The sequence below is a fragment of the Pelophylax lessonae genome, assembly GCF_965119305.1.
Source record: "Pelophylax lessonae genome assembly, chromosome: 4".
Classification (NCBI taxonomy): Eukaryota; Metazoa; Chordata; class Amphibia; order Anura; family Ranidae; genus Pelophylax; species Pelophylax lessonae.
Window position 1 is genome coordinate 199,317,000 of NC_138771.1, and position 26,550 is coordinate 199,343,549.

The 26,550-nt window shown below is 44.0% G+C and overlaps 1 protein-coding gene across 4 annotated transcripts in view; it reads right to left on the reverse strand.

The window, feature by feature from the left end:
• LRRK2 (leucine rich repeat kinase 2) overlaps positions 1–26,550 on the reverse strand; it is an 816,940-nt gene that overhangs the window by 765,037 nt on the left and 25,353 nt on the right. For 2 of the 4 annotated variants that reach the window (XM_082254234.1, XM_082254231.1), the window contains exons 2-7: positions 20,354–20,442; positions 20,062–20,261; positions 19,892–19,977; positions 17,632–17,741; positions 5,752–5,840; positions 4,801–4,935 (exon numbers count right to left, since the gene is read on the reverse strand). In XM_082254234.1, the coding sequence (XP_082110360.1) occupies positions 4,801–4,935; positions 5,752–5,840; positions 17,632–17,741; positions 19,892–19,977; positions 20,062–20,197 (556 nt within the window). In that variant the 5' untranslated portion in view covers positions 20,198–20,261; positions 20,354–20,442. Of the gene's footprint in view, positions 1–4,800; positions 4,936–5,751; positions 5,841–17,631; positions 17,742–19,891; positions 19,978–20,061; positions 20,262–20,349; positions 20,443–26,550 lie in introns of all 4 variants that reach the window. The other 2 variants (XM_082254232.1, XM_082254233.1) reach the window with 2 other exon arrangements.

The following is a 26,550-nucleotide window of genomic DNA, read 5'->3' on the forward strand; positions in this document are numbered from 1 at the left end:
AATGGGCCGACTCGCATCCACGCCGGCCAAATCCACCTCAAACTCTGAGGAGGCAGAGGATACAGGCGAAGGCGGGGATCGCTTCTTGCTAGGCCGCCTTTGCATGGCCATATCAACCTTTGACACAAGTGACTGCAGGGCCACCATCTCACCTCTCACACTAGGGCAGAGTGAGACCCAGAGGGTTTTTATTTTTTTTTTTTAAACCCCCGCACACCGCTTGGAGCACCACAAGTAGCAGTGCACCCGCGACACTGTATATAGCAGAGGAAGGATCGTATACCCACACAGACTCACCATCCAAGAGCTGGAGAGCGCCAAACAGCCTGTCACACTGCGATCTGCACCTCACTGCCCTGGACTACAAGAAAATGGCTGCCGCTATCGATTACACAGGGAAACCAAAAACATGGTTGCCGGGCTACACAAATATGGCTGCCGAAGACAGAGAAAACCATCCACGACAAAATGCAGACCCCACGGAAGTAATAGTCCACTAAGGAGGAGCCCCCAAGGGACCCCCCAGCAGTACAAAGAACGCAGGCTCCCCTAAAAGAGGACCGCCAGCAGCACACTCCCACCCCCCTCCGGCCCAACACCAATTCAGCCCCCCACCTCAAAAAACACCCGAGCACCCCAAAAGGGGACAGGTGAGATCGACCAATGCAGGATGAACCCTGCTAGGGAGAGGGGGGGAAAAACGTTAAAGGAGAAAAGACACAGAAGGGGCCTACCATCCCCAAGGAGGGCCCGCGAACACCCCAGCAATTCCCAGAGAAAAGAGGGGGGACACTACTCACAACACCTTGGCATCAGGCGGGCACCACTCCCGGCAGTCCACCGCACCATCTTGGAATGGCGGTGCTGCGGCCAGAAGTTCACTGTGACTCTGATCGTGACTGCTGTCGTGACCAGGGCTATGCGACCTCGCGAGGTGTTTCACTCGCCGGCCAGCCCCCATCCAGTGGGGCTTTGTCGCGGCCAACCTAGCGCAGGGCTAATAGTTGCATTGCGCTATCAGGCCAGACTGGGAAGACCATAAGAATCTAGGATATCCAGTGCGTCGCCCAGTCCAGTTGTTGATTGTAGTTCACACAGGAACAGGTTGATTGTAGTTCACACAGCAACAGAAAACAAAAAGAAAGAAAAAAGTTTCATCTAAATAGGAAAAAATGCCAGGACCGCAGATCATAGCAGGGAGCAGGTCTTAACCCCTGACTAGGCAGGCCTCATTGGCGTAGCCAAACAGTTTCCGTCTAGCCCTACTTTTGAAGAGAGAGCAGCATAAGCTTAAGGGTTTAGAAGACATGGAGGCATAGGCGTGCGCACAGGGTGTGCCAGGTGTGCCCGGGCACACCCTAATCATCCTATGTGGCGCAGATTTCCCCTGTTTAGACCCTAAGAATATTGTAAAAAAAAATGATAAAAAAAAATAAAACTAAAAAAAATAATTTTAAAAAATGTATTAAAAAAACTACAGTCATCATCCACTGCCCTACTGACACCAATCTCTGCCTACAGACACTGTCAGTATATATACACATGCACACACATATGTGTTTGAGCTTTGGGGTGCACACCCTAATGCCATAGGCTGCACACACCTATGTCCGTCAGTGAACGAAAGAGAGAAAAAACGTTTTTCTAAGTTTGTCGGTAAACTTTGCAAATAAGTAATTTTTCTCCTTTACTGATGTGCGCTTTACTGATTTTTCTCCTTTACCGACGAGGCGGCACTTATGGGCACTGATGAGGCAGCACTGAAGGGCATGGATAAGGTGACACTGATGAGGAGGCAATAAAATGCCACACTGATGGGCACTGACAGGTGGCACTGATAGGCAGCACTGGTGGGCAATGATAGGGGGCACGGAAAGGCAGCACTGACTGGCATCACTAATGGACACTGATTGGTGTCACCGATAGGCACTGCTGAGGCTGTATTGTAATCAAGGCACGGATGATCAGTGCCCTAATTATCTTTACAGGTCTCCTCTGCGAGGAGATACCGCTGATCCGTTCTCCTCGCCACACACTCTGTCGGTGTGAGCCGAGAAGAGATGATAAACAGCACTTCCTTGTTTACATGTGACCGGCAGTTATCGGACAAAGCAGGTCTCATGGGTAAAGAGTCCCCTCCTCGGCCATTTACCGATATCAGGGTCGCCCTGTGTTCTAGGAACACGGCACGACCCCGGATGCGGCGCTGTGCGCCTCCGTGGGTGTGCAAGAGCGGCGCATCTGGAGCGTCGTCATATGAACGAGAGTGCATTAAGGGGGAGAGGTTAAGGGAATTAGGAACTTGATGTCAGGGATAGGCAGATCCCTTGAGAGTGTGCCGACGTCATTGCTGCTGTCTCCTCTTGGTAGGAACGACGGCTAATCTTTGTATGTATTCAGGTCAGTTTTTATTGTTCTTATGCTGCAGCAACTGGAATTGTTTTTAATCCTAACTATAAAAAAAATAAAATACTACACTATGTGAGCATCATTTGGGCTGCCATCTGATTGCTGCACCTGGGCAGGAGGCCCCTTTGCATCACAGCAACAGTTCAAGGCTAATTGTTAGCTGATATGTGGCGAGTGTCTACACTGGTGGAGGTGCATGGCCGTGGCAGGCTAACTTTATACAAACTGGGTGAAGTGCGTTTACTTGACGCTTATTACTTGATTTCTGGTGAGTAGTTTGAACAGGGCCGCCATCAGGGGGGTACAGCCCATACAGATGTAGGGGGCCCGGGCGTCCCGAGGGGCCCAGTCCCTCTGGGATGCTCCAGCAGGGCCGCCATCAGGGGGGTACAGCCCTTACAGATGAAGGGGGCCCAGGCGTCCCGAGGGGCCCAGTCCCTCTGGGATGCTCCAGGCTCCAAGTTGGCACCTCCCGTTGTGTTCCTTTTTACCCCTACACTGACTAGTCCCGACTCCCAATGGTGCCACCCACTGCACTGGCTCCTGACTCCCATCCTGCCACTGGCCACCGCTGTCAAAATCTTTGGTTGCTAGGACCGCCTGGCATCCTAGCAGCCAATCATATGCATTCACAGGCCCCCGCAGAGGAAGAGGGCGTAACCTGGTGGTCAGGTCCTGGGGGCCCAGTCCTAAAGTTGTGTAAGGGGCCCCAACATTTCTGATGGCTACCCTGAGTTTGAACTCAGCAAACCTACTATTGGAACTATTTTGAATACACTAAATAATTCCCTCAATTACATCACAGATTTATATTTTTCTGGACTATATTTGTTTATTATATAATAAGACTTTTTTTTGTATGTTCATAACAGCGGAGCACTGCATACCACTTATTGTTTTATTCCCCTTTAAGTGTACTGGCTCAGCCAAAAAAGGGTTTTGCTAAATAGCAGCTCCTATCAGCCAAATAGACCAATGCAGCAATAATGCAGGGAACAGGAATGCAGCCTGCCAGCATCCACCCCCCCTGGTAGTACTCATGTGGCACAAGTCATTAGCCTGTACTGTGTCCCCTCCCTGTCCCTCCCTCCACTGCAGAACTGGCCTCAGCTGCCTCCATAAGCCACCGATATGATGCGTTTCCACTTCCGGGCATTATTGCACATGCTTATGGACAGAGCCTATTAATAGGGCCAATGTGTCTAATGAGCCCATATAGCCCAAATAAAAAGGGTAACACATACACTGCTTCAAGTGGAATGAGGACACTAGGCAGCCCAAAATTTCTTAAAGGAGCCCTGCTAAAAGCAAATAATCACTTACCAATCATGCTGCAGGATCCGATCTTAAAACAGGGATCTTCAACCATCTTGGTGGGTTTCGTCATGAAGGACCCTCAAAAACACTGTCCCCCTTGCTCTAGGGTCCACCGCCCTGGACCTGTACAGCACCAAGCCGGAAAACACCTTGGTCAGTGCTGAACTGCGCAGGGTTCTTTACTGCAGGGTCCAGCGCCAAAAGGTTGCATTACAGGCAACCCCCACTAAATTTTTAATCATGTTCTAGCGGGGCCCAGGTACCATCCATTTCAGCATCCCAGCTACAACAATAGATCCGGTCCTTTGACCCCTACTGGATCCATTTGAGACCAGTGGTTATACCATACAGAGAGCTGAACTTTAAGACACCGGCAAAAAAACGAAAGTACTTTCTGTATCGGAGGACTTCCTGGTCTGCCAGTGTCCATTCACCTATAGGTAGCGCATAGTCCAGACGGTCATTCATTTTAGCCTGCTCTTTGTCCTATGATGTATAACGAAAAATACCTGTTGAAAAATCCAGGGAACATGTAGCAATATTGGGTCAATGATATCAAAAGCATTCTCACCCACAACTCATAAGTCCAGGAACACACACACAAGCTCACCCCTGACTAGAACGTAGCATTTTTTTTCCCCCAGAGCGTTCCTGCCAAAGATGACCACTGTCACCGTTGCCTCTCTTTACCATCACTCTGAGCTTAGATATCAGTTTGCTTGTGAGCGGCGTGGTTGACCAAAAATGGAGGCAGGGGGCAAGCTCTTTACCACGCTAGCTGAGCTAAAGGCACTTTGTATCCCGTGGTCTTGGTTTAAAAGTTGCAGTTTAATTATGTCAACATTTCACAAAAATAGCCCTCTTTCAAGGTAATAAACTTCTGTCTTTTGGTGATATCAGGTCAAGATATACTATTTGTCTGCATGGCTAGTTCTCTTGCCCTTTTAAAATGATGGGTCTTCAGGAGCAGATAGAGAAAAAGTTTATGATCCAGCATGTGCTAGACACACTGATCTCATCTGAAAAAATTAATGATATTTTTATACAGCAAAAAAGAAAAGCACCATAGCATACCTTTCACTAGAAGGAGGTATAATGCTTGACATCCATACATTTGAATTTCTTCTTTATCAAAGAACATTTTCATGGCATCAAATATAAGCATAAAAATGTCTGCATCATGATCCAAAACCAAAAAATGTATCACATCTGTATAATGGAAAGATATTTTAGAAGTCTAAACAGACCAATGACATACATTATCACAGGCAAAAACCTTTTTCAACCAGATCAGACTGAAACAAATATGACATTAAGAGAAGTACAGTAATTTAGTCAGGGTGGATATTTTCAAGCAATTTAGAGTTGATCTCCAAACAATTTTTACAGAATCTCATTACCTTTACACTGCCAGTATATTAAGGAGCACAGTCTCTGTCATAGAAAGTAAAGTATCAGAACTCCAGGAAATGCCCGAACACTACCAGTTATGAAAGACTGTAAAAGTACCACCAACTGTATACATGACCCCATGAAAGCAACAATATTTTTTCTATATTAAACCAAATTTAAAGGTCCACACATATTTAAGGGAGGCAGTTTTAAAAACGTAAGAAAATTGGCATGCACATTTGTGTTTAATATACTGTATAGACATATGTGGCTTTCGGATTGAAAACAACTGCAAATTATAAGAGTGGCCATACATAGGTCAATTCTATCTACAGTTAAATGGCCCAGTGCTTTGCCATACTGTGTATTCACATCCAATCCTTCCCTCAAGGAGCTGAGAATTTAAGGTTCCTCCAATATTGATTTATTACACACACAAACTCGCTTTTTTATACACATCAACATTAGCCAGTTAACCCCTTTAAAAAAATAAATATTTTTTTTAGTACAGCCCAGGCAGCCTCAGGCAAGTCACTGTTTCTGTAAAAAAAAATATATTGCATGGCTCACATATCATTAATTTAATCACAAATAAGCAATGGTAGTGATTACAGTCACATGTAAACGTCCTACCTGAAGCAAGTATAGTAGTTAAAGCTTTCAATCCAATTGTCAAGACACTAAGATTTGTAACATAAATGGATAGGATTTTCAGAATTTGCCTGTAAATAAAACCGACAAAAAAATTACCAGATTACAACCACTCAGGTGAGCATGGTTTTTAGAAAAATGGCTACTCAGGCTTTGATAGTGAGAAATCAGGTCAGACCTGGCTCTCAGATTTACAATGTAAGAAATCTGCAAGAAAGTAGGGTGAAATATTACTAAGGAGGAAACAGAGCCGCCCATATGTAGGGTATAAATACAGTATAATTAAAACTATGCATAGAAACAGGATTTTTAAAAATAAAAGATTAACATTAAGCCAATCACATATAAACGTATCTAAAGAGATCATAGTATCCATTTAAAATTGTCAGAGCTGCACGATTAATCGTTAAAGATCTCAATATCGATTCAACCCCCCACACAATCTTAATCCAGCATTTCCACGAGTCATGTAACAAGTGCAGAGCATTACCCTGCTCAAAGCTGTCAAAAAAAGCAGCCGGCAAAGTTTAACAACAACATTGCTCAGCGCTGAAAGAGAAATAAAAAGAAACACTGTATCTTTCTGTTCATTTACAGATCAAAGGGATGTACATCGGTCTGCAAATGAACAAAACATTAAAATTTTGGGTCCATGGCCAGGAAACTCCCCAGACTTTAATCCCATTGAGAACTTGTGGTGCAAATAGTGACTCTGCATAAACTTAATGTAATTGTCAATAAAAGCTTTTGACACTTATGAAATCCTTGTAATTATACTTCAGTATACCATGGTAACATCTGACAAAAAGACTTAAAAACACTGAAGCAGCAGACTTTGTGGAAATAAGATTTGTGTAATGCTCAACTTTTGGCCATGGCTGTATTATGGTATTAAATTCTAGCATGGAACCTGTAACATGCTCCAGAAAGGTTTCTGGAATAGATTGGATAAGACAGAAACCTGTCCCTGTAGAACAGTGGTCCCCAAACTGCGGCCCTTTGCTTGCTTTTATTTGGCCCTTGGGGCAATTTTGTAATCACGGACACCAATGAACTGCACAATTCCTCCCAAAGACACAAACGACGAGGCACAATTCCTACCAATATCAACAATGGGGCACAGTTCTCCCAATGACACCAACAATGGGGCCCAACGAGACCAATGATGGGGCACAATTCCTCCCAATGACGGGACATTTCGTACTCACGATGGCCAAAGTCTGGCCCCATAAAGTCTGAAGGACAGTAAACTGACCCTTTGTTTAAAAAGTTTGGAGACCCCAGCTTTAGAGTATTAAGAACCTGTTGCCACTGCAGAGCTTTCCCCATCACTTTGTGCAAGGTTTACCCCCAGTCAACAGAACAGAAAGTAAAAGGTGAATCTATCCAACAGGTACACAAAAAACAGAAAAAAAAAACTTGACATAATTTAAAGATGACAAAGTTTTGTACATTTGCACACCAAGAGGGGAGATTGACATTCATTGGCACTTCCTCCATACACAGAACACCTTCTAAGAATGCAAGGTGTTCTCCCGATGGGAGGAGGTGCTGAGGTGCTGAGCAAGCCACCAAATTTGATCAGTGTACTGCAGCCTTAATTACAAGTCTCAGGAGACTGTGGTCTGAATGAAAGTAAGGAATTTAACAAATGCTGCAGCAGCCAAAGAAGGGGCACAATTCATTGGAAGCAACTTGTTTTTTCTGTACAAACGTAGATAAACTGAGTATGGCAGTGCTGTATCTTGGCCTAGGCCAACAAGGCCCAGGCCTAGGGCGGCACTTTGAAGGGGGGGCAGCAAAAAAGCTGCACCCTGAAAAAAAAAAAAAAACAGCCTTCTTCCGGCTCCTGCACAAAAAAGGTCCCCACCGGCTTGCGCTACACTTTTAGTATAGTGCCAGTCTTATGGGGCGAATTGGGCTGGAGGGCAGGAGCCAGGAGGCAAATCAGTCTGGCACCCCATAAAGGGTCACACTGCTACCTGTGGGTATGATAATACCGACCGGTGAGGACATTTAGACAGGCCGCAGGCCACTGACCACACTGATGAGGCTGCACAGATGGCCACTGATGAGGCGGCACTAATAAGCTGCACTGATAGGCTGCACTAATGGACACTGATATGCTTCACCGGTGGCCACTGATGAGGCTGCTCTGATATGCTGCGCTGATGAGGCTGCACTGATGGGCAGTAATGAGGCTGCACATATGGGAACTGATGAGGCTGCACTGATGGGCACCGATAGTCTGTGGTTGTGGTTTACAAATGACAAGGCGGGTCATAAACAGGAAGGGGTGGGTCATATTTAAATTAGGGGGTGCCCAAGTTTAGTCAGGCCTAGGGCAGCACAAAACCCAAATACACCACTGGAGTATGGTCATACTTCAGGGTTAACACTTTACCATTCCATTCTGACACTGGTGTCATTCCTGGTAAGCACCAAAAAGACCTATGAGCAAGCAATTTTACGTCTATTCTTAAAAAAGAAAAAAAAAAAAAATCAGAACATGACAGGTTATCTATTCTGGCTTGTATTTCTAGATATGCAGTGTTGGATCATGAGATTAACCAGTTGTAGAACTTAAACAATCTACACAAGGCTAAAAAAACATCAAAAAGTACACAGGGTGTGTGTAATACATTCAAGTCTTGCTCCTCTTGGAAGTGGTTATCTGTTAATGGCAAGTGCAGACACAGCTGATGAGGTGGGTAATTGCAAACATTTATAAAAATGGATGTCCACAGATGCCATGTATTCCCCATGTCGGAGAGGCGCAATTACAAACCTAGCAGAACATTTTGGAATTTGAACAATTTTGTTAAGGGATTTTAAATCAAGAATAGGACAAATTTCTCCTGTTGGGCCTTGGTACTGTAAAACAGGTTTAAATAGAATCTTTTGAACCTGACATGTAGCAGTCTGGGTCGACTCCCTGGGACTCCCAAGAGGTGTCCAGGAAATTTGGTGGAGTTTTGAGCTACACATTCTACCCTTTTAAAACCATTGAAACAAACAATAGGTTTGGAACCTCTGTAACCCAAAGAGCGGGAAAATTTAACAGACATTCCCCACTTTTAGAAGTGAGAACTTCCCTTTATTGTGAAAAGGGTTAGGGGGAAGGCTTGGTGTTCTTGGTGTGCCTATCCTTGTGCAGAAAGTAAGTGGTGAGCATGGATTTTAAAAGCTGAAGCCTGGTTACAGTGGACAGGTGCTCTGTTTTTTTCAGGAACTAGAGGATCCTGAAGAAGGGGGTTTCGGCACCTTCTGCAGTGAGAGTAAAACCTTCCCACTTGTAACAGCTTTGATAAACTGGTTGAGTGCTTCACCAAACAATAATCTTCCTTGGAAAGGCATACATGTGAGGTATTTTTTGCAGGCAACTTTAGCTATCCAAGCCTTTAGCTATAGGATTCCAAGTATGTGAATGGAGATTAGACCCATTCTGGAAATTTGTCTGATGACATGTTCTAGGGCATCTGCACAGTAAAATATAGTAGCAATTGCTGTGTAACAGCACGATCATGAAATGCAGTATCATGCTGGTGGTTAATGGTCCTAGTCCAGTTAACTGCAGTTAAAACATAATGAAATTGGAGCAAGAGCTGGTTGCAGGGCTAAGCCTGCATGAATACGAAGAGCTTTTATGAGTGTCTCAAACTTTCTATCTGCAGAATCCTAGGAAGAAGAAAAATCTTCAGTTGGAACAGTGAGATTTTTGTTTAGGACAGAGATGGCAAGATCAACTATAAGAATAGCCCACTTACAGTAAAACCTTGGATCGCGAGCATAATTCGTGCCGAAAACATGCTTGTAATCCAAAGCACTCTTGTATCAAAGCAAAATTCCCCATAAGAAATAATGGAAACTCAGATGATTAGTTCCACAACCATTTTATTCATAAGTCCTTTAGTTTATAGTCCATATAAAAAAAAGATTATAGCAATGTGTTAGGTTGTGTAACCATAAATTGTCCGTCCACAAATGGCAGCCTCCACAAGGGGATTAGAAGCAAAATCCCGCAGGATCTACAGCATATAAAAAGAGAAGAGAGGCGCCTCCAAGTGTAGCAATATGGTTACATTTAATGAAGGTCCAACATTTAGCAACTCACATAGGTAATAATTAAAGAGGCACATCTAAGAATGCAGGCATCCGGGGTAAAGCTGTCCACATAGACCATCCTCCACACCACCGGCTCTCACTACCATCAGTCTGCAGTAGAGAGATTTCAAAGCGAGGCTTGAAGCACTCGTGGAGCGCAGTGTGGAAGGGATGATGTTGATGGCGGTGCGGAGGATGGTCTATGAAGACCATTTTACCCGGATGCCTGCATACTTAGATCTGCCTGTTTTAATCATCATCCATGCGAGTTGCTAAATGTTGTACCTTCATTAAATGTAACCAGATTGCTACACTTAGAGGCCCCTCTCTTCTCTTTTTTACTCAACTACACGTTGTAACGTGACACTACTTGTACATCAAGACATCGCTTGTTTATCAAGTCAAAATTAAAAAAAAAAAAAAAAATGTGCTGGTCTTGCAAAATGCTCTCAATCCAAGGTTTTACTGTATTTGTCAACTCTCTTTCCCCTGAATAGAGATCAGTAAAGATTTTGGTAGGAGTGAAAATTCTTTTAGGAGTGACCCAGACAATAGACTGCAAATTCTGTTTATGAATAGGGAATGTTGTGTAGGTCTCTTGGTACCCAAAGAGGCATGGCGAGACAGTCTACTTGCACAATGTAAAGGCCACAGGTTCCAGACAGTAGTGGGATGTGAGTGAGATACTTCTGGCCAGTCCTGTATGTGGGGCATACAGTACATGTAGTACTGCAGCGTGCGTTGTGTCTCTGGCACAGGAGTGAGAGGAAGAAGCCGGCAGTGACGTCACGCGGCCCCCGTTTGTAAGTAGGAGTCGTTCGCAACCCGGATGTTTGTAAGTCGGGGACTGCCTGTATTTAGGATCACAGGTCTCTGTGTTCATTTCACAAATCCCTCCCCCATACAGTTGGAAAACACTTCCCTAGGCTCACACTTAACCCTTTGATCACCCCGGGGTTAACCTCTTCCCTGCCATTATTAGAGTAACAGTGCATATTTTTTGCACTGACTACTGTAGTAATGTCGCTGGTCCCCCCCAAAAGTGTCAAAACTGTCAGTTAGATGTCTGATCTGTCCGTCGCAAAATTCGATTTTTTTTTTTGGGGGGGGGGGGATTTTATATAGCAGAATGTAAAAAGTATTGTTTTTTTTTTTTTTTCATAATTGTCGCTCTTTGTTTAATAGCTCAATAAATAAAAAAAAAAAAATCACACAGGTGATCAAATACCACCAAAACAAAGCTTTATTTTTTTGGGGGGGGGGGGGGAGGACATCAATCTTATTTGGATACAGCCTTGCAAAAGCGCGCAATTGTCCGTTAAAGTAAAGCAGTGCCGAATCGCAGAAAATGGCCTGGTCATTAAGGGAGCAAATCCTTTCGGTCCAGAAGTGGTTAAGTGAGTGTATTACTTTTGGTGGTATTTGATCATCTGTGCAATTTTTATGTTTTGCGTTATAAACAAAAAAAAAAAAGCCACAATTCTGAAAAAAAAAAACAATATTTTTTATACTTTCTGCTCTAAAACATTCCCAATTAAAAAAAAATTTAAAAATCAAATGTTTTCATCATTTTAGGCCAATATGTATTCTGCTACATATTTTTGGTAAAAAAAATTCCAATAAGTGTATATTGATTGGTTGGCGCAAAAGTTATCACGTCTACAAACTAGGGGAAAGATTGGGGGAAAGATTTAGGTCATTTTTATTTATTTATTTTTCTACTAGTAATGGCGGCGATCAACGATTTTTAGTGGGACTGCGACATTGTGGCAGACAGATCAGACACCTGACATTTTTTACACTTTTGGGGGGACCAGTGAAATTACTACAATAATCAGTGCTAAAAATATGCACTGTTACTGTACTAATGACACTGGCAGGGAAGAGTGAACACCAGGGGCAATCAACGGGTTAAATGTGTCCTTAGGGGGTGCTTTCTAACTGTGTGGGGGTGGGCTTGCTGGATGAACATAGAGACCTGTGTTCCCAAATAGGAGGAACACAGGATCCCTGTGTTCATCACTGACAGAACAGCAGTCTGCCGCGTTTACATCAGAAGACCGCCGTTCTGTCTCCACAGGGAGCGTTCGCAGCTGCCCGGCGGACATCGCGGTGGCTGGACCTGCTGATTGGCTCCCCTTGTGGCCAATTGGGGCGTGTGCACCCCTACTAGCTATTCGTCGTTTCGCGGGACAGAGCCAACCTGCCGCAGTCGAAGTCCAGCGGCTGGTCAGCAAGTGGTTAAAGATTTTTCAACGGTACAATAGAAACAAGTGCAGGCCCACGTAGACCAGTAACCAGTGAAGTACAGAGCACGTTTTAAATTACAAAAACCAGAGTGCAAAGGTGCAGGTAGACCAACAACAGCAAAATGGTAGACAGTCAAATCCCTGAGATATAACAAAGATACAAGGAGGGAAAGGAGAGGTAAAAGGGGATTCCGGGGGAAAAGGGTTGAAAAAAAAAAAAGGGGGGGGGGGGGAGGGCAGGACCCAGGGTCCAGCAACAATGACTGTGTAATGACATAAGAAAGAAAAATTAGCGTACACAAGTACAGTTAAACAGTCAGACCCTGAGCATTAATTCAGCTTTTCAACACTTTATCAAACTTTTTGGGACAATTCCTACTAGCATAGCCAAGTTTATACAATGAAAGAGTACTATTGATTGCCATCTTCTAGCTAATCTCCATGGAAGGAGTAGGGGATTTCCATTTAGGGAGTATTTTTCTTCTTGCGTGGTATGCAGCAAAAAATATGAACAATTTAACATGCTTGGTGGTCTCCACCCCATCTACAAGCCCCAGTAGAAAAAATGATAGGGTCACGCGGAAGATGCAGTCCACTAACCCCGTTGATAGCAGCTAGGGAAAGCTACTCACCATACCAGGAACCGCTCCTGACAGAACCCCTCTCCATCTAAATGGGGTGGCTGTCAGCGAGGAGGGACAGGAAAAAGTGCAAAAAGGAAAGAAAGGAGAAGAGGGAAAAAAGAAAAAAGGGGGAAGGAAAGAGTACGAAGAATGCTCCTTTCAGCCCACCTCCACCAGGACACCTCCATGCCCCCTTTTTATATCAGTAAATGCAAATATTGGATCCAAGAATTCCAAAATTCTAAAAAATTGCTAGCCAGTTTTTTCATGGAGCATAATCCAAGAAATCTTATTTTTGGTGGCAATAGTTTATCACCAGGGATTTCCACGATCTGGCTATTGACATTTTAGCCACCAGGAGGATTTTAAAAATTAGGCTACGCAAATGTCTAGGTGTCTTGCCCGAGAGCAACATGGACTATTTTCAATATTTATGCTGCTACCATTAGTAAACAGATAGGAAAGGAAAGTATTTGTATTTACTTAATTTAAACTTCTTTTTTTACATTTTCAAAGTTACTTTCTAGTTTCCAGGCCTAGGCCAGTGAAGCCAACTACTAGGTTTTGCTAAGATGGATCATGGTTCCACCTAGGCTGTCCTCTTGTCCAAGGAGTTTCAGAGGTTGTGGTAAGGAGGGCACTTTACATCTTTACATCATATATAGTGAACTAGTTTAAAAGTGAAAAGATACTGGGTTTGTGTATATATAACTTCATATACTCCCTGATGCAAACTTCAAGAAGTTCCCTGCTGCAAGCCTTACTGCAGTGGTGTCAAACTCAATTTTATTGCAGGCCACATCAGTATTGTGGTTGTCTTAAAAGGGTCATATATAGCTGTAAGACTTTAGCAGATAATGCAAGTCTGAAAAGGAGGGTCGCATACCGCTGGTATCATCCACAAGAAACTATTGGACTGTTCAGACAGAACATTGTTCTGCCATGGTCTTGTGGATGATACCCACCTTGTGTGACCCTCCTTTTCAACTGTCATAGAATTGTATTATTCTCAGAATAATTATAAGTAGATGTCCAGAGCTTGGGAACCTTGGATTACCTACATATCAGGAAATTCCTAATACCCTTTGCATTACACCTGCGGAACAGATTAGTTGTTCTGCTTTTCTCTTCCTTTTTTTCTATACTCCTACCTCTCCTCCCCTCTCTCTTCTACAGAGAGTTGTCCCCAGCGCATATGTAACATTCGACAGAGCAGATCACTAAGGTTGCAGGGATAGGCATAAAAATTGGGGAAACATTCCCAATAGGGGTTTCATTTTTTCAGCCCTACCCAGGATCAACTCTAATGGGATGGTGCTTCATTTATTTTGCGGCTGGATGGAACTGCTCTACCCAATCCAAGCATGCCCTGACACAAGCTAAATGGGTTGTATACGATGTGGTGACACCCACAAATTCTATATGCGAAGCTAGAATGTGGCAAATGTTGAAAATGTGGACTATGGAAAATGTTTATGTAAGAGTTTATTATAATAATAAATGTTCAAAAGCAACAGTAAACTATTGGAAATGAAAAATTAATTTAACAGTGTATTTGGTTTTTAACATTTAGTTGCAGTGTAGTGTAGTCCCACTTTAATTCATGACTAAGTTATTGTCGAATAAGCAGCCCTAGAGCAGAAATTTAAAAATTCCTTTGATCAATAGGGGTTGTAGAGGTGTATTCCCATAAGATGAACTGCAAGCACATACAAAAACCATTGAAAAAGCCATCTTTTCATTATTGGAAAAAGCCATCTTATGGGTAGCTTTTCAACCCAGCCATTATCGTATTTATATATACATGCAGTCCCGGGGATACAAACAAGACAGGCTCTGTAGCTTTGTTCTTAAGCAGAGTTTGTATGTATATACAGTGGGTACGGAAAGTATTCAAACCCCCTTAAATTTTTCACTCTTTGTTATATTGCAGCCATTTGCTAAAATCATTTAGGTTCATTCTTCTTCCTCATGAATGTACACATAGCACCCCATACTGACAGAAAAACACAGAATTGTTGACATTGTTGCAGATTTATTAAAAAAGAAAAACTGAAATATCACATGGTCCTAAGTATTCAGACCCTTTGCTCAGTATTTAGTAGAAGCCACCTTTTGATCTAATACAGCCAGGAGTCTTTTTGGGAAAGATGCAACAAGTCTTTCACACATGGATTTGGGGATCCTCTGCCATTCCTCCTTGCAGATCCTCTCCATTTCTGTCAGGTTGGATGGTAAACGTTGGTGGACAGCCATTTTTAGGTCTCTCCAGAGATGCTCAATTGGGTTTAAGTCAGGGCTCTGGCTGGGCCATTCAAGAACAGTCACGAGGTTGTTGTGAAGCCACTCCTTCGTTATTTTAGCTGTGTGCTTAGGGTCATTGTCTTGTTGGAAGGTAAACCTTCGGCCCAGTCTGAGGTCCAGAGCACTCTGGAGAAGGTTTTTGTCCAGGATATCCCTGTACTTGGCCGCATTCATCTTTCCCTCGATTGCAACCAGTCGTCCTGTCCCTGCAGCTGAAAAACACCCCCACAGCATGATGCTGCCACCACCATGCTTCACTGTTGGGACTGTATTGGACAGGTGATGAGCAGTGCCTGGTTTTCTCCACACATACCTCTTAGAATTAAGGCCAAAACGTTCTATTTTGGTCTCATCAGACCAGAGAATCTTATTTCTCACCATCTTGGAGTCCTTCAGGTGTTTTTTAGCAAACTCCATGCGGGCTTTCATGTGTCTTACACTGAGGAGAGGCTTCCGTCGGGCCACTCTGCCATAAAGCCCCGACTGGTGGAGGGCTGCAGTGATGGTTGACTTTCTAGAACTTTCTCCCATCTCCTGACTGCATCTCTGGAGCTCAGCCACAGTGATCTTTGGGTTCTTCTTTACCTCTCTCACCAAGGCTCTTCTCCCCCGATAGCTCAGTTTGGCCGGACGGCCAGCTCTAGGAAGGGTTCTGGATGTCCCAAACGTCTTCCATTTGAGGATTATGGAGGCCACTGTGCAGCAGAAATCTTTTTGTAACCTTGGCCAGATCTGTGCCTTGCCACAATTCTGTCTCTGAGCTCTTCAGGCAGTTCCTTTGACCTCATGATTCTCATTTGCTCTGACATGCATTGTGATCTGGAAGGTCTTATATAGACAGGTGTGTGACTTTCCTAATCAAGTCCAATCAGTATAATCAAACACAGCTGGACTCAAATGAAGGTGTAGAACCATCTCAAGGATGATCAGAAGAAATGGAAAGCACCTGAGTTAAATATATGAGTGTCACAGCAAAGGGTCTGAATACTTAGGACCATGTGATATTTCAGTTTTTCTTTTTTAATAAATCTGCAACAATGTCAACAATTCTATGTTTTTCTGTCAGTATGGGGTGCTATGTGTACATTCATGAGGAAGAAGAATGAACTTAAATGATTTTAGCAAATGGCTGCAATATAACAAAGAGTGAAAAATTTAAGGGGGTCTGAATACTTTCCGTACCCACTGTATGTATAGGTTTGGATAGCATAGGGAAGGGTTAAAGTAGTTGTAAAGCCTCAACGTTTTTCACCTTCATGCATTCTATGCATGAAAGTGAAAAACCTTTTGTGCTGCAGCTCCCCCCAAACCCCTCTTTTTTCTTACCTGAGCCCAATCCGATCCTGCGATGTGCACAAGCGCAGCAGCTCCAGCTGCTGATTCTCTCCTCAGTGGACAGATTGATAGCAGAAGGAGCCATTGGCTCCCGCTGCTGCCATTCAAATTCAGTGACATGAGTGAGGGTGGCGAGGCGGAGTCCTGCGTTTTGTGTCAATGGACGCAGCAGAGAGACTTGGTAGCGAGCACGCATGGGTGCCCCCAGGGAAAGCGGCTTTCCATGTGGGCACCCGACGAAGAGAAGGGGCTTGGAGTGCCAGCGGGGCACCCGAGAAGAAGAGGTTTGGGGCTGCTCTGTTCAAAGCAATTGCACAGAGTAGGTAAGTATAGGCATGATGGTTATTTTTATTAAAAAAAAGAAAAAAAATTGGGTTTACAACTTCTTTAACACCCATGCAATGTGCGTTTTGCTGTTGTGCCCCTGTTCAGAAGAGTTCACCTCATTTTCCGTCCCTATGACAATTCAATTTTGAAAATTTGGGGTTTTCGTAGAAACAAGGATTGACGGTAAAGCCTCAGCAGAGACACTTTTTTCCCCATGATAACTCTTACAGGAGTGAATTTTCCATCCTAAGGGTAAGCTTTCCTCTCACTTCCTGTTGTCTCTTTCCGTTTGAAAGTATGCAAGTCGGGTGTATGTAACTCGGGGACTGCCTGCATTCAGCTATATTCTTCTGATACCATCTTATACCCTGGAAACTAATTTAAGGCCTTTTTTTTGCACATTTTTAGGTTGCAGTAACGCACATGTGTGTTGCTATTCATTTCGATGGGACTACAATCCACCTACATTAAAGCACATGGAAGTGCACTGCAAAAAAGGGACATCTCCCTTTAGAAGTCCAGTAAAATGGATTTACAGCCCATTCATTTTGAACACTGTTACATAATGTGTGTTGACATACCACAAATAAGTAAATTGGCCCTAAAGTTGTTCTGTTTACCATGGGTTTTATCTTGCCTTCTGTGTGTGTTAAAAAATGAATATTTAATAGTCCATTGAGATTTACGAAGTATAGGTTTCAAATATTATGTGCGAAGGGTATTAATCTTCATGAAACAGAGGTCAGCTTATTGCAGTCAGGATAATGTAAGACACATGTATGGCTTTCTACAAAAGCCAAGCAGAGCAAATTGCATCCAGTGGCTACAAGCAGACAATAAATGACATGAAAGCATATTCCCACCACAGATTGACCTTACGAAACTAAAGCAAACAGTAAGATATGGGTAAAGCCACTCACTGATGAACACCAAGCACTTCCCATTCACGTCCAAGATCCAGAGGAGTATGTAAGCTATGCAAGGTTTGTGGACAAAGCTCTATCAACCTGCAAAGGAAAGACCAGCCCACCTGTAACAAATAAACAATTAGTGCAAAGCATTTAGTTTACAGCCATATGTCCATATTCTAAATTATTATAGACTGAAGTATAATGAATAATTAACTGTGCAAAAAATGAAAGAACTGGAACATTTGTCTTTTATGAGCAAACACTTAGCTCTTAACTTAGCAAACATGACGAGCTGAAGTTTACAAAAGCAGTTTTGCAAGAAAAAAATTACTCAACAGATTACCTACTTCCAAGAATGATGGCAACATTTTAGAATCTTTAGCTTTCAGCTATCAAGAGGATTGATGACAACGGGCAATCAGTTATTCAGTAAATGTGATCTGGGCAGCTCTTCATCCACCCAAGTACTTTTACTGAAGTGAGAAGGGCTGCATCTTCCACCCATTCCTGCGGCCACCCACAGTAGTTCCTGGGCTCTACCCTTCATCTGGGGAGCCCAGTACCACAGGAAACGTCTGGAATTGCAAGCTACAGAAACATGCACTACCTAATATCCTCTGTAACTAATAAACCTGGAAGAGATGAGGATTTAGTCACTTTCAGTTTCAGAGCGGTCAGAGGTGTCAATAACGATCTATGCTTGATTAGCTGCACTGGCAGGCAGAGGAGATTATAAGGTAGTGGAGCCCTGATGTCAACAGTCACCTGCCCAAAGCTATCACATAGGGGACTTGTCAGCTCCCATTTAAAAACAAAGTTAAATGTAAAATAAATAAAAAAAAAAGTGTAAGGGCTCTTTCACAAGGCCGCTTCGCTTGTCCGCAAATCATCCTATTTTTTTGCGGATGATTTGCGGACATAATGTAAGTCAATGGCATTGTGGATGTCAGCGGAATACCATCCGCTGACATCCGATTTGCCTCCTTGGAACAGAACAGAACCCTATTTTTTCATCCGTTCAAAAAACGGAAAGGAAGGAAAATCGGATTTCAGCGGTGTCATCCGCTGACGTCCACAATGCCATAGACTTACATTAGGTCCGCATATCATCCGCAAACGGATGGGATGATATGAGGACACACAGAGCAGATAACACAAATGTCATCCGCTCCGTGAAAAAAAAAAAAGCACCAGAGCGGAGAAGAAATCCGGAGCGGCCGTGTGAAAGAAGCCTAAAAAAAAACGTAAACAAAATAAAGTGAAAGGCTTCTTTCACACGGCCGCTCCGGATTTCTTCTCCGCTCTGGTGCTTTTTTTTTTTTTCACGGAGCGGATGACATTTCTGTCATCCGCTCCGTGTGTCCTCATATCATCCCATCCGTTTGCGGATGATATGCGGACCTAATGTAAGTCTATGGCATTGCGGATGTCAGCGGATGACATCCGATTTTCCTTCCTTTCCGTTTTTTGAACGGATGAAAAAATAGGGTTCTGTTCCGTTCCAAAAAACGGAACAGAACTGAAAGGAGGCAAATCGGATGTCAGCGGATGGTATTCCGCTGACATCCGCAATGCCATTGACTTACATTATGTCCGCAAATCATCCGCAAAAAAATAGGATGATTTGCGGACAAGCGGAGCGGGCGTGTGAAAGAGCCCTTAAGCTTTAGCCCTGGTTCACACTGCTGCGACTTGAGAGTTCAAATTCGCATGATAAGTCACGCGCCATTAACGGCAATGGAACCTTGGTGTAACTCAAGTCGCTCCAAAACAGGTTCCTGCACTACTTTGGTGCAACTTAAACCAGACTTGCGTTGACTTCTGTTAAAGAAGTCATATACAACCGGCGATGAAGTCATGCAGGGATGTCAGATTCAAAGTCAGGCGACTTTGAAGCTGATGCAGTGTGAACAAGGGCTTATACTTACACTTTACTACTACAAGCACAGTGATCGGTGGGCTTGCTTGTAGTCTATTGTCTGCGATGATGGAAGATAGGCGATTTCAGGTGATCTCTGTGAATGAATGATGCGGCTCTGCGAGCGGAGCCCCGCACAGCTGTGACAATTTTTAAATGTGACAGCTGCTGCAGGGGAGAGGAACCCCCACCCGCTGTAACAGGGGAGAACTCAGGGGGGTGAGGAGGGCTGCTGCATAGCAACATATTACACCCTAAATATGGGTGTACCATGTAACATAGTGATCTTCTAATTTTAAAAATTTCAACAGTGACATACATCATTAAATCGATTTGTATAAGGAATATTACCTTTTGTACAGCAGAGACTTTCATATAGGAGTCCAGTACAAGCAGTAGAGGTAAATGCACATTTATGCGACTAAATATTTCCGATGCTATTGTTGAAAAAAAATTAAAACAAAAAAGGTTAGGGTTCAAGATAAAAAGAAAAGCAACAATAAATTATGGTAGATACTTACCACCTAGACAAAAGGTGGAACTATGTAAATCTTCCAATATTTGGACAAGTGTGTCAATCTGTTTTCCCTCTTCCACATTTTTGAGTCGTACAACAAGCTTCTTAATAGTTTCTTCAAGTTCTACCATACTAGTCATTGTTAGTCTCCAGCTCCAATGACGTTCATCATTTACAGTTTCTTCACATTACAACAAAACTCCACTGCAAGTTGAGCAACAAAAACAATACACTAGGGCACCCTGAAGAGCAATCATATTGGCAAGTCTTTTTGACAGCAAACTGTACATACTTACTAAATGGTGAAGCCAGTCTCGGTCACACCCAGCATACACACATGAGCACATCGGTCACTGGCACTTAGGTATGTTTACACAAAGATGATCTGAAACAAGAAACAAGAAGGAGAAACAGGTTTAAAATGAAAGTATGTTATTTACCACAAAGTTATACAAAGTAAAAATGGGATTATTCTTAAATCGTAATTAATATAAAAAAAAAAAAAACAACTTAAACCTGTGCATTTAAACTTCTCCCTACCACTCACCAATCATAGAATTTTAGAGTCAGATGGTGTACAACTACTTTTTATGCCCAGTTTTTGTGCTGTCATCTAAAGTCTTAAAAACGTACTGTATGATTGCATGTGAGGCATATACGCAGGTAGGCTCTGCTTCCAAATTAAGCATATTTTAACACAGCGTGCTGCAAGTCCTACACTTCCTAAGACACTGAGTAAGGACTGTTCAACATTGGCCTTTTATGGACCTCTCAATTTCTTACAGTTCTAGCACACTATGCTCGAAAGGTTGCCTACCCATGATCCCAACTGTAAAACTACCTGATACAAGGAAGATGTGTAATATAATTAAACAAACCCAATTGGATGTCAGCAGCAGCACAATAGATACAGTGGAATGCTAGTTATTTTTCTCATTACTAAGTCCACAAAAATGCATTGCATAACTTTATAGTGGTTGTAAACCTTAGACACGAAATCTGAGCAAAGCATATCCCTTTTTTAGTGTGTGCTGCTTCCTTCCTCTGCTATCAGCATGAATCACTACTGACAAGTGTTCCTGTCACCAAGAGAAAAAGGTGACGGGGGATCGCCAGCACACAGCCTGAGGTTTGTGTGTGTGTGTGTGTTGGGGGGTGGGGGATGGGGGGGTCCCTTCCCTCTAATCAGCTCCCAGAGCTTTTTTCGGTGAGCTCTGCTTTGTGTAACTTTAGCTTTCCATCCCCTGTGGCCAGAAAAGGGCTGTTAGGATTATCCTTGCCTTTTACCAACATGGTCCAAAGAGTTACTATGAAGAAGTTGGACCGCACCGGTCAGTGTGGTTATGAGTAAGCGATTATCTATATTGTGAAACGCGTCAACCTGACATGTCTCTCAATGCACTGTCTGTATGGATTCGATGAGGAATAAAGAACAGTTTTGATTTCATATGTCAGAGTGCGGTCCAACTTCTTTGTTTGCACTGTTTCTGGACGGCGGATCTGATCAGCACCGGTTCATTCAGTCTCACCTGAGCGGCTTTTCCTTTTTTTTGTCTATACACAAAATGTTTGCCTTTCATTTAAATTTTAAACTAAATTGGTTGTTTTACAAAGTGATAGTTTACAAATCGCTTTAACTATAATAAACTATATTAGAGAGACATGCAAGGACAATCCTTTATTAACATTTTGCATACACCTGTCCCCAAGGCAGATACAGTGATTACTTACTGTCCTTGGGTAATGTTCTTATACAGCTATTAATGTAGGAGCAAAAGTTGACAGTAATTTACATAGAAGATCTGACCCGAATATCACACAGGGCTAATGCTTTACAAAAATCAATATCTTCCCCATATGTGAATACTGGTATTGCAGCTTTCTATGTACACCATAGAGACAAAGTTATCTATACATTTATCAGTGAAATGGCCTAAACAGGAAGATGCAGAGTAAACAATGAACATGACTATTACCACGCGGGGCGTATCATAATATTAACGCAGGTCACTACTTCATTAAACTGCCTGTAGCATTAACATAAACATTTACATTGAATTTATACACAATGTTCTGTTATTAGGTCCTTGCGGTTAGGCCCACATCCAAATAAAAAAGCACCAGATACCTGTCCACCTCAGTAACACAGAAAAACCGCTGGCAGAGCTCAAAATGCATATAAATTAGATAATAAAAAACAGAGAGAAGGGAGAAATCAAAACTTTTTTGAGGTTGGACCACTGCCTTCAGGAGTTTTCTGCCAAAGGGCTGCTTCTAAATGGGAGGTCAAGTCAGGTTTAGTGTTAGTTCACTACTTTTCCTTTAAAGTTAATCCTTTAGGGCAGTGATGGCAAACCTTAGCACCCCAAATGTTTTGGAAATACATTTCCCATGATGCTCATGCACTCTGTTAATAATTGAAAATGTAGTTCCAAAACATCTGGGGTGCTATGATTTTTCATCACTGCTTTAGAGTAATGCAGAAACAAGGGGGGTCTGCCTGAATGGCTCTCTAGATGCCCCTCCCATGCATGCGGAGACTTCTGCACAGATGGACTACGCGTTGATCATAACGCGCAATCTGCAGGAATTCGGATGAGTTCTGTATCGCTCTGACCCCAACCTAAGGGTGGGAGTATCTGTATTTGATCCTTGACTCGGCGTGGGCAAATGCGTTTCTACTGATGGACAAGATCCAGAAGCTGCATGACTGAGGTTCTGCTGCTCCAGTTAAGCTAATGGTCTTTACTGGGGTCTTGCATGCAGGTTCTTGGGAGAGACCCCTATTTTAGAAGAGCCACTTCAAAAAGGTAAGAAAATAAAAGCAAAAAAAAAAAAAAAAAACGCACACGTTTGTACCATGAAAGAATGCTTAGGACGTTCCCATTCTTGTAAACAAACCTTGCAAATAGGCAGGATAAGGAAAAAAAACATAACCGCCTAGTCAGCCTATGCACACCAAAGGGGACGGCTAATTTTACAGCTTAGCCCCCGAAGCATCTACACTCTAACATCCCCTAAAAGAAGGTAAATCGTGCAGCCACCAGTGCCTTTTTTTTATATCTTCTCTCTAAGAAGAATCAAACTGCATCCTGAGACTACTGGGATATAAAAGGGGGTGCCCATCGTTTCCAATGCTGAACTGCAGACCAGGATTAGCAAGTGTCAGGCAGCACCCAAAGCAGCTATGTCAAATAACCGCAGTAAAAGGAGGGGGACATCTAGCCATTTGCCTGGCACAGAGCCTCCCCCCGTGCTCGTATGGCAACTTGGACTGAAAACCTCAGCGCAACTCCTGTGCAGCAACCGAGCCTCAGTAGAAGCAGCTGTAGTCTGCTCACCAGTGGAAACCGCTCCCCTGAGCGGTCACCGACGTTAAAGTGCCCCAGGGGAGGCTCTCTGCACATGCAGAAGCTGACTGGCTTGCCATGCCATAGAGTTGGTCCCCTTGCACCTATGCAAAGAGTGGGGCATAGGGGGCAGGGGAGGGAAGGAGCAAATGCCCCATGGTCGGAAGGAGTAAATACCCCATCGTCTTCAGGGTCTGCCCTCATAGCACCGTCCTATCCGAGGCTCATCAGCAACACCAGCATACAGAAAGGGCAGCTGCCCAAAAGCAAAGCAATGCTCATCTGGGGGAGAGTGCTGAGCTCACCAGCGACACTGGCATGTGCCTGCCCATAAGCAAAATTGCAGGGCCACAGGTCCCAGCAAGAAACCAGGTCCTTACTCCTGAAACACTATGTAGAAATAACTGGTTTGTCTACAGCAGAGAGGGGGTTTATATTAGCTAGGAATGCCCATATGAGGTGCTGTGTTCTTTCTCTGCCTAGTGTCCTACTCCTGTAGGTGGTGCTATAAGCCCTATGGTCAAGAACTGAAGTGCTGTGTCCATCACTGAACACAAGAGAAATAAAAGGTTATCCTTTACAATCACCTTAACTAGAGGAATTAAGAGGCCAAGGGTCTCATTTAAAATGAGAGGCAAAGGATCTCGGTCAGGAAAGGGCTCACCTGCTGGTGGCACTGTGGCTCCCAGATCCATAGGCTGCAGTTCCAGTGGCCACAAGCGGGTGTCTCCCAGCAGCCAGAAGCTCATATCATTATACAGTCACCTGATGCTTGTTGCAGGAAGTATATTTAAGTCCTGTCTGTCCTGCTCTGGTTGTCTTGGTGTTTGGTCTCCTTGTGCCCCTGACCTGCGATCCTGTTCCTGGACCCGGACCCCTGCAGCCTGATCCCTTCCCACTTGCTCTCTCCATCTCCGGTTACCCTTTCCCTGTCCTGTATTGCTCCCCGCTCCCTCTGCTTGATCTCCTGTGTATGACCCTGGCTCTGTTACGGTTACGATTTTGCATTCCTTACTTGCTGTATATACTTAGTTTAGGCAGTTGTTCATCATGTGTCACAATTTGTTTGGTTATCCGGTTCATTTTACATCTAGGTTATTCGCTTTTAAATAAAAATTATTTAACACTGTACTTGTGCCTGGTATTCTCTATGGCAGTCCACACATTTCTGGTCACACCTAATCCTGACATGACACCAATGCCAGTCCTGACCAGAAGTGGCAGCACAAGGAAGCCATCTTGGCTCCGCTGTTTGGGGCAAGATGCATCCTGAAGAGGAGGTTTTATACTTTTCTTTGCTAGTGACCAAGGAAAAAGAATACTGCTGCCAGATACTGAAGGATTGGGCTAGAGATCAGCTGTTGATCAGGGCAGGATGTTGTTTGGTGGTGTTCAGCCATTGATTCAGTTTAAAGGCAGTGATTACTTTTCTCCCCCCTTCAGTATGGCTCAGGTAGAATCATTGGTATGGTTATTGGAGGATGACTCAGCTTTTTTCTTTGAGCACTATTCAGCATGTTCCCAACAGGTGCTTTTGGAGTGTATTAATGCAGTGCAGTCTCTTGTCAGACAGGCAGCATGTAAACTGAATTTTGTTCAACCGTTACTACAGGCATGGTCAGATATATTACACTCAGCCTCAGTTAGCTTGCATCAACCCATTCCTGCTGCTAGACACCCACCTTCTCAAGTATCTCTCTCTCCATCATCCACAACAACCACAGTTGCAGCCCAGTATAACCTGCTACCAAATATGTGTCAGTACCCTGTTTCCACTTGCTGCGTCTACCCTGCCTTTAACCCATTGAAGATTTCCCTTTTCTCTGCTGCCTGCGCCAATCTCTCAGTAATCCTCCTAAGCAACTGTTCCATCTTTTTCACCATCCCTTAGCTCTTCTCTTCCATCAGCAGCACCCCCTGCTCACTTACACAATCTCAGTGGCGAACGCCAAAAAGAAACTTAATTTTTTCCAAACTTGCACAATCCTGCTGCCATCCAAGTCTGCCTTCACGCCAGCAAATCTGCAACAGTTTGCCTCCACGTCGGCCGATCTGCAGTCTGCCTCTATGATTGCCAATGGGGTTAGGCCAGCCTCTTGACAGTCCTGAACCAGATGACCCACCTGAGCCTGATGGTCCGGTGCCCGCTGTCCAGCCTGATGGTCCGATGCCCGCTGCCCAGCCTGATGGTCCGATGCCCGCTGCCCAGCCTGATGGTCCGATGCCCGCTGCCCAGCCTGATGGTCCAGTCTCCGATGCCCAGCCTGATGATCCAGTACCCGATTCCCAGCCTGTTTCTGGACGTCCTGTGCCCAACAGCCTCCCTGCCTCTGATTGTCTGCTTCCCAATGACAAGTCTACCTTTGATGATATTATCTTCTCCCTATCCCCAGCCTTGTCCTATGGACTCTATGCCAGCAGCTCATTTGGGTTGTTGTGCAAAGGCTAAGTGTCCACCTGTTAATGGGTCTGAAACCTCTGAGTCCTCACGTGCCTTATATGGGTTACCTGCTTGGCCCGAGATTCATTTGACGGTTGCCTCAATCAAGTCCCTCTGGCAGTATGTTGCTGCTATGGCGCCAAAGCCTGGGGGTCTAGACATACCCTTGCTAACTGGTAGCAGCATTTGCCTTCATGGCCCTGGTCGTGGTAAGCTCTCGGGGAATGGCAGAAAACGATCTGTGCCATGCCATGATCCAGATGCGTTCGTCACAGCTCCGGGTGTACTAGGAGACGGTCAAGGTCTTACCTTGCCCTCCTGTTGGCAGACATCTTGTACATGTGCAAACTGTTGCCGCTTATAAACTCTGATTGCATCATCACTTTTCTGCTTGGGTGTCACACAGAGATGATGCTGCACACCTGACTATATCAATCACCTGATGGGTTGTAGTCCTTGCCCTTGCGTTTGTGCTCCAAGGTGCATCACTGCTAGCAATCTTCTGTTCTCTGTGTTCCTCCCGTGTCTGACCAGGCTTGGTTGACGACCCTCTTCTGGACTCAACCCCAGCTTGGATGACTACCCGCTTCTAGACTCGACCCCAGCCTGGATGATCACCTGCTTCTTGACTCGACCCCGGCTTGGATGACTACCCGCTTCTGGACTCAACCCCGGCTCGGATGATCACCCACTTCTGCACTTG